This window comes from Fusarium proliferatum (assembly GCF_900067095.1).
Source record: "Fusarium proliferatum ET1 genome assembly, contig: FPRO_scaffold003, whole genome shotgun sequence".
NCBI classification, from domain to species: domain Eukaryota; kingdom Fungi; phylum Ascomycota; class Sordariomycetes; order Hypocreales; family Nectriaceae; genus Fusarium; species Fusarium proliferatum.
Window position 1 is genome coordinate 454,620 of NW_022194792.1, and position 14,683 is coordinate 469,302.

Genomic DNA, 14,683 nt, shown 5'->3' on the forward strand with positions numbered 1-14,683 from the left:
TCCCTCTCACTCAGATGAACCCAAACTCTCAACTCAACTCAACTCATCTACACTCATCAATTCTTTCTTCAATCACTCTCCAACACAAATCACTCAAAATGGGTTACGGCACTCTCGAGAACGGCGACTGGCTCATGGTCGGCATGAGCATCTTCAGCAAAGACCGCTCCGTCGAGCTCCGCATGCAAGACGACGGCAAGCTCGCCATCTACTACAACAACCGCTGTGCCTGGCAGAGCACCGACCAGCAGATCAGCAACGCAAAGGGCGCCATCATGCAGGGTGATGGCAACTTTTGCATCTAGTAAGCCCAGATCTTCTCTTTCCCCTCGTTGTACGGTTATTGACTCATATGTCGCAGTGACAAGAATGGCAAGGCCACTTGGCACACCAACACCGCTGCCCCAACCGGCGACAACAAGACCTTTGTCTCTGTCCAGGATGATGGAAACCTTGTTCTGTACAAGAACGGTGGCGCTACTCCCATCTGGTCTTCCAAGAGCAACAAATAGGTTGGCTGGCTTGGTTAGTATGAGGTATGCATTGTTGGAGGGTACGGTTAGGGATCTAGGGGCCAAGTCAAGTTCTACTCACCAAATCTCGCATCTCTCATATCATTAATAGCCACCAAATCAAACTGAGTCTGAAAGCGATGCAGTCTTTTGCAATACGTGCCAATATGTCAATGAAAGTAAAACGGGCCTCCACGGTCTAGGATCCACCCCATCTAATTCTTGTCTGATTATGATATGTTGGATCTAATAATGATATATAAGTATTAAATATGAGAAGTTGAGTCTTGAAAGCCGTAGGATGCCTATGTTGATATCCCAATGATGTCCAGAAAGCCCTAGGCGCTGCAAACCCGCGTGAATGCAAAGCTGTCGAGATTGATTTGAATTCTGTCGTAGTCTCCTCTACACGTTACGGCAAGCTCCACATCCGCCTGTGCGATAGTCTCGCCTGCACTAGACCAGGACAAGCTACCTGACTTCCAATCGCCAACGACTAAGTCGATATTGGCGGGAACGGTCGTATCTCCCCCGATCTTGATCTGGAGATCACACGTAGGGGAGAGACCAGTCCTGGCAACAACAACCCGGTAATAATGGAGAATTCGTATTCGCCGTTCAGATTCGGCAGGGTCTGCTTGACGTAGCCTCTGGCATTGCTTTGACCGTTGTTGTATATCTGGGCTCTGGTGCACGATGTATCAGCATGCGTTATAAAAGAAAATATTACATAGAGCTACGTACAAAGCCTGAGTGCCGGCTTGAGGGTCTCGTTGAATTATGACAGCGTTCCCAGTCCATGGCGCGTAACCGCTGTCGGAATCATCAAAGCCTGGGTTAACAAACAACTGCGTTTCGACGTAGCCTAGCACAACAGTGGTGGTGGTTGCCGCGAGGGTAGTAGTGGCATCTATTGAGGTAGTCGTAGTAACGGCAGCGCTGGTCACGGCCGTCGTTGAAGGTCGACAGAGGCCAGCTTCAGCTCCGGCAAAGAAGGCGGTGATGACCGCTACGCAGAGGAGGGTAAAGCGGACCATTCTGGCGTGCGTAATAGAAAAATATATATAAACGAGTGGATACGACGGCAGGGATCGCAGCGTGATTTAAGAGAATGTGAACAGTGAGACGTTGCGAGAGGCAAATTTAAGCAATGGGGCTTACCATCTATTTATCTCCTTTTAAATCCAGCTATGTATAGATTGAACATTAGTTCATTCCTGCAGCTGTACCTGGCGCTGAGCAACGGCTTCGCAGGATGCTATTGCCAATAGTTCACTACAGCTAGTTACTTTCGGAGATAATATGCATATGACGGACCTGTCAGCAACGCCCATGTAGTCCACTTTGCCGAATAAAGTCAACAGACAACCAACTAACACTTTGATCAGGGGTCCTGGGTTATTTACTCCGCGATTGACAAGTAAGACGGGTAATATATGTATCAAAAACGCCATTCATCTCGGCCAGGAGAGCTTCTGTATAGGTTCGATGAGTAGCATTACATACGCCAAGAGCAAAAGCTGTGGCTTCCATGAAGAAATTTTTGCAGTCTGTACGCCGAAAGGTCATCTTTTTTGAACATGTCATCCTGGGGTGTCGCAGTCCTCGGCAAAAGGTTCCCAAGCCTGACGCGTCGAGACAGAGACATAATTAACCTGGAGAAGGCGTTATGCTGTCTATCTCTTCTATTGCAGTATAAATCTCATAAGGTTATATACGTAATATGTATCAGAAGTCAAGCCTCAACGCCCAATGACCCCTCAAACTGCTCTAATGCCGCAAACTCCTAAGCGGCACAAACTCGCGTAAACGCAAAAGTATCAACGTCGACCTCAATTCCAGTGAATTCTCCGTAGCAGGATAAACCAAACTGCACATCTGCCTGTGCGATAGTGGCATCACCCATCTCCAAGATTACGCTAGCTGTCTTCCAGCCACCGACTCTATCGTCGATCTCGCCATAAGAACTTACAGACCCGGCCGTAAGTTGAATATTGCAAGTGTAATCGGCATTGTCGCTGACGCTGACGACTCGATAATAGTAGGAGAACTTGTAGTTGCCGCTCAGATTCTGGAGAGTCTGCTTGACGTAGTAATCCGGTTGACCATTGCTGAAAGTCGCGGAGCTAGTTCGTGATTTATTAGCATGTAAAGGGTAATGATGCAGAATTTGAACAAACGTACAGCGCATTAGTGCCGGATTGGGGTTGGTTTTGGGTGATGAACGCGTTGCTGGTCCAAGGCGCGATGTCGTCATTGGAACTGTCGTCGAAGTTTGGGTTGACGAATAGCTGAGATTCAACACAGCCTGCCGCTGCAGTGGTGGTGGTAGATTCCGCCTGGGTTGTAGTAGTATCTACCAAGGCTGTAGTAGTAGATTCTCCTTCCGCGACAGTAGTAGATCCTGTCTCGACCGTAGTGGTAGATTCTGCTTTATCGGTAGTCGTAGTATCTGCCAGGGCCGTTGTAGTAGTCTCCTCTGGGATTGTAGTGGTGGTATCGGCCGTGGTAATGACAGTAGTCGAGGCGATTGACGTAGCCGAAGTATCAGCAGGGAGCGTCGAGGTGGTCTCAGCAAGGCTTGTCGTTGTGGTCGGCTTTGGCTTACAGGGACCGGCTTCGGCACCGAGTAGCAGCGTAGCAATGGCTGCTAGGTTGAGCACAGAAAGGCGAACCATGATGCCGTTTAAGAGCAATTGTCAAAACGAGTGGATACGACTGCAGATATCGCAGCGTGAGGTTAAAGAACGTAAATGTCGACGATGTTGCAAGATGCAAATCTGAGTCGGAATTATTTAGTGCCAAACATCCCCTTTTTGCTGCTGTGGTATTACTGGCGCTAGGCCATGGGTTAGCAAGAGGCTATTGCCAATAGTCTGTGACGCTATTGAGAAATTATTAAGTTAAGCAGAATCCACTAACCGGTTCTGGTGGAAATATGCTAATAGCAGAGCCACCAGCCAGGCTAATGCAGGTCCATGCACTGCACTTTCCCAAATGATGTCGCTTGAATTGCCAGCGAAAGATCCACGTCACCAATAGGATTAAGGCTTTTCCGGGCAATGCATCAGCTTTGAGCAGAACATCGAGCTTATATTCCATGTCTGTCTTCTAAGGACGTATAATTTACTCTCATTCAATATCCATAACCCGGCACGCCCTATCGAAGAAATTGAGATACCCTACACTAAAAAAAAATCAACAAATCAGTCTGCTAGATCTTGTGCACCGGCGTAGATAGGGAGTTTTGCAGAATTGATAGCGAATTCTAGAGATTTCGGAGAATTATGAGATCCGGGGTCGGTATCGGGTAAAGCTCCTCGCATGCTATGGTACTAGATATAACTCGTGCTTGATTATAACTGTGCTTCCTACAATGAACTGCTGTGTCTTCAATCCTTAGTATATGCAGTTAGTCAAATGACATAAGTGAGAAGAATACCTCACATCGACATTCTGTATATTTAGACACTACTTGCTCCCAAAGTACTAATAATTCTTAACTAGTGTTTTCATTCGAAAAAATAACAATACGTATATCAGTTAAACTTAAGCATATAACAGTCTTCAATTGGTTTTATATCAAACCTGTATCTCCTGGTCTTAAGTCATATCGCCGCTTAGGTCTGTTAAGTTATTCAATCGAACTTGGAGAACGAGTGATAAGAACAATGACTTATCACATTATCGATCAAATCTTCGTTTTCCTGCCTTCCTGTCTTTACAGAATCGGCGTGCTTCTGCACGTGACAGGATAACCGTTAGTCATCCTTGTTCAGCCGCTGTATTCTTTGTTCTCTGTGTCAGCTGCCTAAAGGTCAATCTTCCACCTCTTTCAATCCCTCTGTATCTCTTCTTTTCTTCTGCAACATCATAATGTCGCTCAAGCGAAAAGGGAGAAAAGCTTCGATTGACTTGAGTAACATCATCAAACGCGACTTCTCATATCTTGCGCCGAACCCTGATAGCGCCAACCGGCCATTATGGATTGACCCCGACAAAGGATACATCATTCTTGAACGCTTTCATCCTCTGGCGGACTTAGCCACTGACTTCCTCGTTACTATCGCGGAGCCTCAATCCAGGCCTGCTTTTCTTCACGAGTACAAGATCACGCCGCATAGTCTCTACGCCGCTGTCTCTGTTGGTCTGAATGGTGAAGATATTATCAACACTCTTGACAAGTTTCTCAAAACGGAACTTCCGCAAACGATCAAGGAGTTCATCAGATCGTGCACCAAGAGCTATGGAAAGGTCAAGCTGGTTTTGAAGAGCAATAAATATTTCGTCGAGAGCAGCGACGCAGATGTTCTTCAGACTTTGCTCAAAGACAGCATTATCGGTCCCCTTCGAGTGAGCGACTCTGATGAGATTACCACAGTGCGTGCGCCTGCGCTGGGTGGCTTGGTTATTCCTGGAACAAAGAACGCGGCGGGGGCTCAGCAAGCAGACCTCCCACAAAACACAGACAAAGAGCCGGATCACATTGAGGCCATTCTGAATGATGAAGACAACGATGATGAGACAGAAGCAGTCCATGCTTTCGAGATTCCCGACAGCGCCGTTGAAAGCGTGCAAAAGCGCTGCCTGGACCTGTCCTACCCCATCCTAGAAGAGTACGACTTTCGTTGCGACAACGTCAACCCCGACTTGGATATCGATCTTCGCCCAAACACCCAAATCAGACCTTATCAAGAAAAGAGTCTCAGTAAGATGTTCGGCAATGGTCGCGCCAAAAGCGGCATCATCGTTCTCCCATGCGGCGCAGGGAAAACCCTCGTCGGCATCACAGCAGCATGCACCATCCGAAAAGGCGTCATCGTTCTCTGCACAAGCTCAGTCTCTGCTGTACAATGGCGCAATGAGTTCCTCAAATGGTCAAACATTAACCCCGAGGACATCACAACCTTTACGTCCGACAGCAAGGAGAAGTTCTCTGGAAGTACCGGTGTTATTGTGACGACGTATTCAATGGTTACGAATAGTCGCGAGCGCGCTCATGACTCAAAGAAAATGATGGATTTCCTGGCAGGACGGGAATGGGGGTTGATGCTTCTTGATGAGGTACATGTCGTTCCGGCGAATATGTTTCGACGTGTCATCTCGTCGATTAAAACGCACTCTAAGCTTGGACTTACTGCCACGCTGCTTCGTGAGGATGACAAGATCGATCATCTCAACTTCCTCATCGGGCCGAAGTTGTACGAAGCAAATTGGATGGAACTGTCGCAGCAGGGGCATATCGCCAAGGTGCAATGCGCTGAGGTCTGGTGTTCCATGCCGACTGTCTTTTACGAGCAATACCTAAAGGTCTCGTCTCGCATGAAACGAACACTAGCCGCTATCAATCCGTCCAAATTCCAGGCTTGCCAATTTCTTATTAATTATCATGAAGCGCGCGGGGATAAGATCATCGTCTTCTCTGATGAGCTTTATTCCCTCAAGCTGTATGCATACAAGCTGAAGAGGTACCTTATTTACGGGGGAACAAGCCAAGAGGAGCGACTCAGGGTTCTTGACCATTTCCGTCACAACCCCGAGGTGAATACGCTATTCCTCTCCAAAATTGGGGACACATCGCTCGATCTCCCCGAAGCAACGTGCCTTATCCAAATATCCTCACAATTCGGCTCCCGCCGTCAAGAGGCACAGCGCCTCGGCCGTATCTTGCGGGCAAAACGGCGAAACGATGAGGGCTTCAATGCCTTCTTTTACTCTCTCGTCTCCAAAGACACGTCTGAAATGCACTTTGCGTCAAAGCGGCAAGCCTTCCTCATTGATCAAGGCTACGCGTTCAAAGTCATCACCAAGCTATATGGTATCGAAAAGACGCCCGATCTCGCATTTTCTACTGCCTCCGAACAAAAGGAGTTGCTTCAAGGCACGCTAGTCGATAACGAAACTTCTGTCGATGATGAATTTGCTGCGGGTGATCTCTGGGGCCAGGAGAAGACCGGGGGAAAGGGCGGAAAAGCCAAGGGGGAGAACACGGTGAAGCGCGTCGCGGAGTATCTTGATCAGCTTAGTGGTGTGCAGGACATGGCGTACATTGAACGGAATACCTCTGCTAACAAGGGTCTGAAGAGCAAAAAGGGTGAAAAGAGCGACTTCTTCAAGAAAATCGACAGAGAGAACAAGCGACGGAAGAACAAGTGATTGCTATCTGAGGCCCAGAACATTAACACTAGATAATAAGAGGCTTTGGGTATTTCATGTAACTTCAGACTGAAAGCAGGACGCCCATGATAGATTCATCCATGGTTTTTCTAACTTATCTAATTCTTTCTGTCGTTCAGGGTCTACGTCCTAAACGTTGTCTCTGGGTGTATCAAGCTTTGATGTATTTGACATCAAGTCTTTGCATATTGTTGAAGAACTACTAACACCTATTTTGGCACCTACATGAATGAAATAATAAGAAGATGTCATAACATACCTCATTGTTTACGCTTAAAAAGGTACCGCTCTTTGAAATGTAGTTCTATGTTTGATCCATGTCTTTGTCCAGGCCACAGTCTTTGTTAACGGCGTCTTTGAGTAATGAGGTTGAACAAGGGGATGACATTTACGTGATCTCTACTAATAATGTCTATAAAGAACATGGAAGCACAATTACATTCTGGCCCATCATTCTCAATTGCTTCAATTATTCTCAACAACACCTATCATTATCTACTATTGTTACTTACAACAGCTTTCAAGGTAAGTAGAAGCACCCATTCTTGTATGTCCTTGCTCATTAGAGGTATTCGACTAACCCTTCCGGTCTAGATGGCTACCGTTTTCGATCTTAAGCAAACCTGTGCGAGCCTCGAGGCTCTAGGCTGCCCTCAATGTAAGTAAACATTCCCAACCGTTATGACTCTATGGCTTATTAACCATCTAATAGACAACCAGTTTGTCATCCTGCAGACTAAGGCATACAGTGATCCTGGCAAGTTACTCACTGGGCATGATCTCTCTGTTTATAAGGAGAAGCGAGCGCTGTTGACATTGATTAAGAACTACTAAGGCAGGTTCTAGTACATTATAAGTGGTTTCTGTCGTTTTTGCTATTTGCTGGAGTTATGGTTTACCGGGCTATGGGTAGATTGACTGTTTTATAGACTAGTAGGGAGAATCCCTGGGAGTTTTAGAACTTACTAGGATATCACTAACGATAAAATAAAATGCTAGGCAGTTGACTGACTCGTAGCAACCTAACATCATGCAAACTGGGATAGCGCCTCACTTCCGTCATATGTAGTATCCGTATATAACATGTCTACCACAGCCGCCGTACAGATGAGTTGCTCGACAGGCCTCTGAGTCCCACGAATCACAGGCCAGGAAACAGACTCCTTCACGCATTCTAAGCCTTTGTGTGGAATTCAACATTGATCGTGGTTTCAAGCCACTTAACCATAGCCGCCGCATTCTTGTCTTCCTGACTTTTCTGCAACTCCTCCTTTGCCAGCTTCAACGGCGAGATCCCCTTGTTATTCTGCTTCCTCGCGTCTGCACCCTGCTTAACCAGCCACTCTACCGCTCCAACTCTCTTCTTAGCCACAGCATGAAGCAACGCAGTGCTTCCATCACTGTCGGTCGCGTCTATGCGCGCCCCACGCTTGACTAAGTACTCCATGATAGCGGTCTGCTGACTCTGAGCTGCTGTAATCAGGGGCGTTACGCCATCGCTGCCAGTTCTGTCAATATTGATGTCCCTTTCTTCGACAAAGTATTTGATGATGTTGAGCCTTCCTCTTTCGCATGCGATGATGAAGGCATCCCAACCCGGAACACCATTTGCGGAATCGTCATCACAATTATCCTCAAGGAGATACCGAACGACTTCGAGGTGGCCTTTCCCTGCCGCCATAGTAACAGGCGTTCCCCCAGTGCCGAGGAACACTGGTCTCTTCGCGCAGATATTCGACTTGGCCCCTTTCTCCAAGAGTATCTTGACGACGTCGAGGTAGCCGCCGCAAGCTGCCCAGTTGATAGCACTGCCGTCGCCAGGAAGAACTCCGAAGCCAATGTCCATTCGTATGTCCATATCAGCACCGCGAAGTAGGAGAGCCTGGACGGTAGCCAATTGTCCTTTGTGGGCTGCACAGCCGAGTGCAGTCCAGCCACCATGTTTGCCATCAACGGGAACCCCTTGGTCAAGTAGTTCCAGCACTTTCTCTGGGTCATTCTTCGTTGCTGCTGAAACCAAATTCTTCACCGTATTAGGGTTGTCTTCTGTTGGTTCGGGCCGTTTTACGGTGCTTGTCTGTGTAGGCGGCACTTCTCTCGTTGTGACCTTTGTAATAGCTGGTAGCTCAGCTGCTGTTGTTTGCTTTAGACATGTGTTCTGATCTGAATATTTGAAGACAGCCTATTAGCCGCGATACCGTCGTGAAACGAATATGCAACCAGTAATTAGAATAATTTACCTTTATTTCCTCCATCAGGTGGATCGCGGTTGCTTGTATTGCTTGTCATTTCTGCAATTGGCACTGACGCTGGAGAAGTTGCTTGATGTTCCGCGTGGGTGAAAAGAGTCTAGGATATAGTCATTAATGACACAATCTAATCGTTCTGGTGTATGACTCACCTTTAAAGTCATCGGGAAGCCGCTAATAGCCGTTGAATGCGTAGCCCCAAAGTTAACATCAATGCGAATCGGCTCATCCAGATGCTGGTGCTGAAATTCAACCGCAAATCGAAGTGGTTGATCAACAGGAACTCTCTTGAACTCGTACACCTTTCCTCGAATAAGGAATCTCAAAGTGCGAGATAAAAGCTCTTTGAAGCCATTATCATTCGGCATCAAGCGACAGCAGATGCAGCCTTGAACTACTGCGACAGTACCGTGTTTCGTGATATTCCCGAGCTCAAAGAAATAGAGGCTTGCTCGAAGTTTGTCGGCCATAAGATGAAGTGCGTCCACCTGGATAATGCCAGAGGTTGCTGAGAATGGTGAGATCGAAGGCCTTTCATAGAATGTTTCTTTCTTTGCCGCCGTTTCCATGCTCGGAATAGCATTTACATCGTCAAGTGCCGGCTCAGTGCTCCCATTGAACCTCAAGTTGAATCTCGAAGCACGGTCTAGTATATGCTTATCCTGGCTCGAGCGAAACCTGTCCCATGCATCCTCGCCGTTCATGGTGCTGACAAGGGTTGAGAAGAGATGAGCAAGCCACTTGGGTATGATGGCGGTTGAAACTGGTTCGGTTGCTGGATACCTAGCTTGTCCCGATCCGATAGATAGGATCACGTCGTAAGTAGGATCTTCCCATATCTTTCGTGATTCGTTGAGAGCTACTTGGATGGGATTGTTCTCTTTCAGGCCGCCGTCACGACATTCATGTCCAGCATGGGAGACATGTTCGAAGTACATAGGAGCAGCCGAAGTACAGCGAGCACTAAGATACTAGGTTAGCCAAGCCCCAGAAATCAGATCAAGATATCTTACGCCTTCCAAAGCGGAAGTGCTGAGTCCAGGTACCGATCTTTACCGCCTGTGTTATAATTGGCGATCAGATGACAGTCTTCCTTAGCTGTTGTCGTGACCGCAACTCGGCATGAGCTGCTCAATCCATAGAGGGACTTTGGATCTTTGTCCCTAAAGGCATTCTGGAGGGCCGTCTCTAAAACATCCGTCTTGTATATCGAACTGCTGAACCATCGGGCGGCCCAACCAAAGAATCGAGACTTGGTGAGCAATTTGGCCTCAAAGCCCTCATTGCAAATATCTCGGAACAGACCTGTGCACTCAGTAGCACTTCTTCGTTGTACACCTATACCAAGTGCGATGATGCCACCTGGAAAAGTCAGGCAGACGCTCTATATAGCTTCGTTGTGCAATTTGAGGAGCTTACCTGTACTTGTTCCAACAATGATATCGAAGAAACTCCCAATCGGAATCCCAAGCCCGATCTCTTTCTCCAAGCGGTTCAGGACCGTCAATTCGACGATACCCCGGACGCCTCCTCCATCAAGCGACAGGACACGAAGGCCGCAAAGTTGCGGTCTGACGGTAGTGACGAACGGCCACTTGTCGGACGATGAACTATTGCAAATGATGCAGCGTCGATGCATAACCCGCCCAGGATATTGTTTATCCACAGCGGTATCATCGAAATCTTCCACGCATGTATCGCAGATGACATGTTCGCAGGGAAGACGGTATTCCGGTCTTCCAAAGAGGCAACCGAGACAAAACGTTGTGTTTTGTTCGCATCCACGAAGCCAAGTGCCCGTATAAACAGATAAGAATGACATTGCCAGTGCTAGCGGTTCTTTCCTGGTGTTGTCGCCAAACGGGAATCGACGGTCCCCGACATGGAATCCCGGATAGCCACCTTGCCGTCTCAGGGCGTCAATGTTCCGACGATGATGAACGGCGGCAAGGCGTCGCCAGTCGCAATGGTTAGAGGGGCCGCTTGAGTTAATCGCTCGCATGGTGACGTGAAGTGCTGACTCGACCGCGAGCAGAAACTTGGCAGAGTTAAAGTCACCGACTACAAAGTTACCATCGCGCAAAAGATCGCCTGACGCACTCTGGTGGCCTAAACTATGACCCGACTTTGTGTTTACGCATTTTTCGCCAGAGTCGGGATCAATGTATGCGCATGGCGATTTACTATCCAGGAACTGACCGATGGCTCGGGTGCAGATAGCTTGGGTGTCTTTGTCAAAGACGACTGAGGGCAGTAGCACGATATCTGTTACAGCGAGAGATAGTGTCAGTCATCGAGTAAATATAATTCATCTATCAGTCTACAACTACATACCATCTTTATTCGCTTTCAAGGAGTTCCTCAACAAGCTCGTCGCGATAACAGCAGCCGTGTCATCGAACCGCGCCTCCATCTTATTCTTAAGCGACAACCCAAGGAATTCAGAGAAGTGACCTTCCGTGGTATCCGGAACCGATATCTGCCGCCGGCACTGACCAAAGTCGAATGGCTCTGAGCTTCCAGATGCGAGATGGGCGAATGCATAATGCACCACCTGAGACATCTGCGTCGTGTCGAAGCGGGTCCAGGACTCGGCTCTTTGGGCTTGAACGCGCTCTGCATCTCTCCTGACTCGCTTTGCCAAGCGGGTGGTCTGATTGATGATTTCTAGACTAGTCCCGAGCGATCCGAAGCCTTCGAGAGGGATATAGTGAACGTAGACACTAGAGAAGCTCCTTGAAAACAGCTGCCTCATTGTCTTGTCTCCATGCTAGAAGTATGTTAGTTCAATGAGGCAGTTTTTCTGGTTAATTGAAGATACGAACCCTTTGAGCGAGTTCTCGAAACTCAGTGGTCTCGCTTATCTCCTTCTCGATGGCTTGGAAGAAAGCATCCGTGACAACTTCATGGTCATTCCCAAGCCAAGCCTCATTCTCCAAAGTCGGCCCGTTAAGAACGATTATTAAGGCAGGTAGTGCATGTTGATTGATGGTGTTCTGAACACCAACCTTGCTCCAGTCCAAAAGCCGCAAGGCAGATTCAGCCCACGCTCTGTGGTTTCTGGTAACATAGCAGATGACATCGCTGAAGATGTACAGAAAGCGAGGGTAAATTGTCTTGACGGCAGTCCGTCGATCCACTGGCTTGCCGTCCTTGGATTCAATGAGGTAGCGTTGTCCGTACCTTGCCCACTCAGTCTGGTGCTCTGCCGCAAGAGGTTCAGTGCCCAGAAGGCCTTCGCAGTCTGCATAGAACATTGGCGCGGCAGTACCAAAGGTCGAAGGGTCTAGGTAAAGATTGACCTCTCCGGTAGTCGATCTAATGGCAGAAGATCCAGTCTGAGCTCCAGGAACTGGGGCGTCAAGAGGATCAAAATCCAATGCCCGCTCGGAGTCAAAGATCAGACTTCGGACTGTATTTCATTGTCAGCCTACCATGTGAGTGAGGTGAAGAAGGGCGGGACATACTCAGAGTTGACTTTCCAGCACCAGTATCGCCAACAAATGAGCAAATACTGGGATATTGTCGCTTGGGACTGTGCTTATTGAAATGAAGGGACTCCTCCAAAAGGCTCGAGAATCGTGTGGTCTCAACCAAGGTCGCAATACGATCCTTGCGTCCAGGTGGCGACGAGATATGTAGGCCGAACCATTTACTGGTCTCATCTCTCTGGAAGTGCGAGGCAGGAGAAAACGAACTCGTGATGTTAGAAACTACTCCTTTGATCTTATTCCATTTAGTCTCAGTTTTCTTTGAACCGCCGCGTTTATGGGTTGGGTTGCGCTGTAGATGTTTCTTAGAAAAACAGTATTCGCAGAACCGTTCACCACAAGAGCAGCGGACAGCGCCTGGCTTTTCTTCGCACTTTGCACATAGGTCGTCGTCCATGATGAAATCCATGTCGAATTGAGCTGCAGTAGAAAATAAGACTTGAGATTGAGGGAAACGCTATAGAACGTGCTATGATCGGGTACTTCAAGGCTTTCTTATCATTCTGGTTCGCACAAGGCTCGATAAGGCGATTCTCAGCCGCAGTTCCAAGACACGGCAAAACGCCCGGCTGCAGGTCACTAAAAAGCGCCAACTGAAATAAAGGCCAGTAGTTTGGTGCTAGTGCTCAGCTCAACCTTCTGATGGAGGGTTGCATTATGGCGCTATCCAACCAGTGATGGGTGTTGCTCAGCCGACTTTGGTACTTTCGACATGTTACTTTCACCCCTCATTGGGCTGAACGATGATTGTAGTGTTCTAGACCTTTTGTACATCTGCAGGCCGCCTCACGGGAACAGCCCAAGGTCAACCGGGGCATTTCTCATTTGATCCTCCTGTATCTCCTGGATCAAGCTTTCAGGATAGTCCTCGATATTAAGATCCATGTATCCACGAGGAGCCCATTTCCGCGCGCACACAAATAGCGTCCTTCCGTTGATACTGGTATCAGACAGGATCCTCAGCGCGCACTCACCAGCATCTTCCGCCGTTGCGAACTCAACTCCTGATTTCTCAACTTGGTCGAATTGATCTTTGGAGAGAATACTAGTGCGTATGTACCTGCAGAGCCGTTAGTCGAGGATTTCAAGTGCACCAGAATTGAGAGTGATATACCATGGCGCGATAACATTCACTCGGCTCCCATAGTAAAATGCCGTCCTTCGCAAAGCATGCATTATTCCGCGGACCGCCCACTTTGTACTGCTGTACTCTGGAGATCTAGGAACGTCGAGGAAACCGGCTCCCGAACTGATTAGGATCAAGCAGGTATCTTCTTGGTCTTTGTTAACTTCTATGCCGTTTTGGGAAATAAAATAGTGCATGGCTAGCTTTGATGTATAAAGCGCTCCCTTCAGGTTCACATCGACGGTCTGCAAGTCTGGCTTCTGAGGTTCCTGGTCTTTTCCTGCGCAAATGGTATGAGAGACTGCGTTAGGCACGGTAGGTAGAGAGTTCTTACCATCAAAAGTGAAAGTCTGGTCTTCTTTCGTCATCCCTGCGTTTGCTATCACGTAGTGAATCTTGCCAGAAGAAGATAGCTGGACGGCCTCCTTGAACAATCGAACTTGATCTTCCCAGACAGTTGCATCGCACGTGATGAATTTCACGCCAGTCAACTCGGAAGCCAATCTCTCGCCAGATTCGGCATTCTTATCGCCGATTACAACTTTGGCTCTGATTTGTATTAGTATTCATAACTTGTGGAGTCTTATGGATTGCGCGTACCCTGAGCTGTGTAGGGCCCGTACATAAGCCTCCCCAATGCCATTTGCGCCTGAGATGTTAGCTAACCTATACCATTCCCTGAATTTCGGCGACGCTGACCTCCGGTGACTATGGCAACTTTTCCAGCAATTTGACCTTTGCCGAAGTCGATATTGCAGTTTACGGGGGGCGAGATATGATATGGAGGCATGCTGGACGTAGATTGTGTGCGTATATGTAAAATTATCTTAAAGCTCAAATATTAATGCCTTGAATGCTGCGAAGGTGTTGGCGAGTATCGGTTGTGATGGAAGTTGGGTCACAGAGTTACTGACCTACTATATCATTGAATTTTATACATCAATCTCTCAGTACCATTAGCCACTATTCGTCATATGCTGAATGCGGACTTATGCGAGTTGATGATATCGTCAAACCTCAAGCTACTTGCGACCCTCGTCGGACCGACTTCCCCGGCTTTCAAACTCATCCAATGATAAGCCCGATGAATCGAACTATACCCTTATTAGACGCGCTAATGCAACCTGC

The 14,683-nt window shown here is 47.9% G+C and overlaps 7 protein-coding genes across 7 annotated transcripts; 3 read left to right on the forward strand and 4 right to left on the reverse strand.

Annotated features, from left to right (window-relative positions):
* Positions 1-98: 98 nt before the first annotated feature.
* On the forward strand, positions 99-512 carry FPRO_07037 (uncharacterized protein; the record flags this gene model as incomplete). The annotated part of the gene is made up of 2 exons (XM_031227983.1): positions 99-304; positions 362-512. 2 exons carry the CDS (start codon positions 99-101, stop codon positions 510-512), a joined length of 357 nt encoding a protein of 118 aa, XP_031078365.1.
* A 338-nt stretch (positions 513-850) lies between these two features.
* FPRO_07036 (uncharacterized protein) lies at positions 851-1,549 on the reverse strand (the record flags this gene model as incomplete). The annotated part of the gene is made up of 2 exons (XM_031227985.1): positions 851-1,198; positions 1,253-1,549. 2 exons carry the CDS (start codon positions 1,547-1,549, stop codon positions 851-853), a joined length of 645 nt encoding a protein of 214 aa, XP_031078366.1.
* Positions 1,550-2,298: 749 nt separating this feature from the next.
* Positions 2,299-3,190, reverse strand: FPRO_07035 (uncharacterized protein; the record flags this gene model as incomplete). The annotated part of the gene is made up of 2 exons (XM_031227986.1): positions 2,299-2,638; positions 2,697-3,190. 2 exons carry the CDS (start codon positions 3,188-3,190, stop codon positions 2,299-2,301), a joined length of 834 nt encoding a protein of 277 aa, XP_031078367.1.
* A 1,198-nt stretch (positions 3,191-4,388) lies between these two features.
* FPRO_07034 (putative DNA helicase RAD25) lies at positions 4,389-6,668 on the forward strand (the record flags this gene model as incomplete). Its single annotated transcript, XM_031227987.1, has 1 exon — positions 4,389-6,668. One exon carries the CDS (start codon positions 4,389-4,391, stop codon positions 6,666-6,668), a length of 2,280 nt encoding a protein of 759 aa, XP_031078368.1.
* Positions 6,669-7,097: 429 nt separating this feature from the next.
* On the forward strand, positions 7,098-7,523 carry FPRO_07033 (uncharacterized protein; the record flags this gene model as incomplete). Its single annotated transcript, XM_031227988.1, has 3 exons — positions 7,098-7,214; positions 7,284-7,347; positions 7,402-7,523. The coding sequence occupies 3 exons, from the start codon at positions 7,098-7,100 to the stop codon at positions 7,521-7,523; spliced, it is 303 nt and encodes a 100-aa protein (XP_031078369.1).
* A 340-nt stretch (positions 7,524-7,863) lies between these two features.
* Positions 7,864-12,838, reverse strand: FPRO_07032 (uncharacterized protein; the record flags this gene model as incomplete). The annotated part of the gene is made up of 8 exons (XM_031227989.1): positions 7,864-8,852; positions 8,930-9,038; positions 9,091-9,901; positions 9,952-10,300; positions 10,358-11,203; positions 11,273-11,708; positions 11,764-12,350; positions 12,406-12,838. 8 exons carry the CDS (start codon positions 12,836-12,838, stop codon positions 7,864-7,866), a joined length of 4,560 nt encoding a protein of 1,519 aa, XP_031078370.1.
* A 377-nt stretch (positions 12,839-13,215) lies between these two features.
* On the reverse strand, positions 13,216-14,345 carry FPRO_07031 (uncharacterized protein; the record flags this gene model as incomplete). Its single annotated transcript, XM_031227990.1, has 5 exons — positions 13,216-13,489; positions 13,544-13,835; positions 13,890-14,104; positions 14,156-14,204; positions 14,255-14,345. The coding sequence occupies 5 exons, from the start codon at positions 14,343-14,345 to the stop codon at positions 13,216-13,218; spliced, it is 921 nt and encodes a 306-aa protein (XP_031078371.1).
* Between the last annotated feature and the right edge of the window lie 338 nt (positions 14,346-14,683).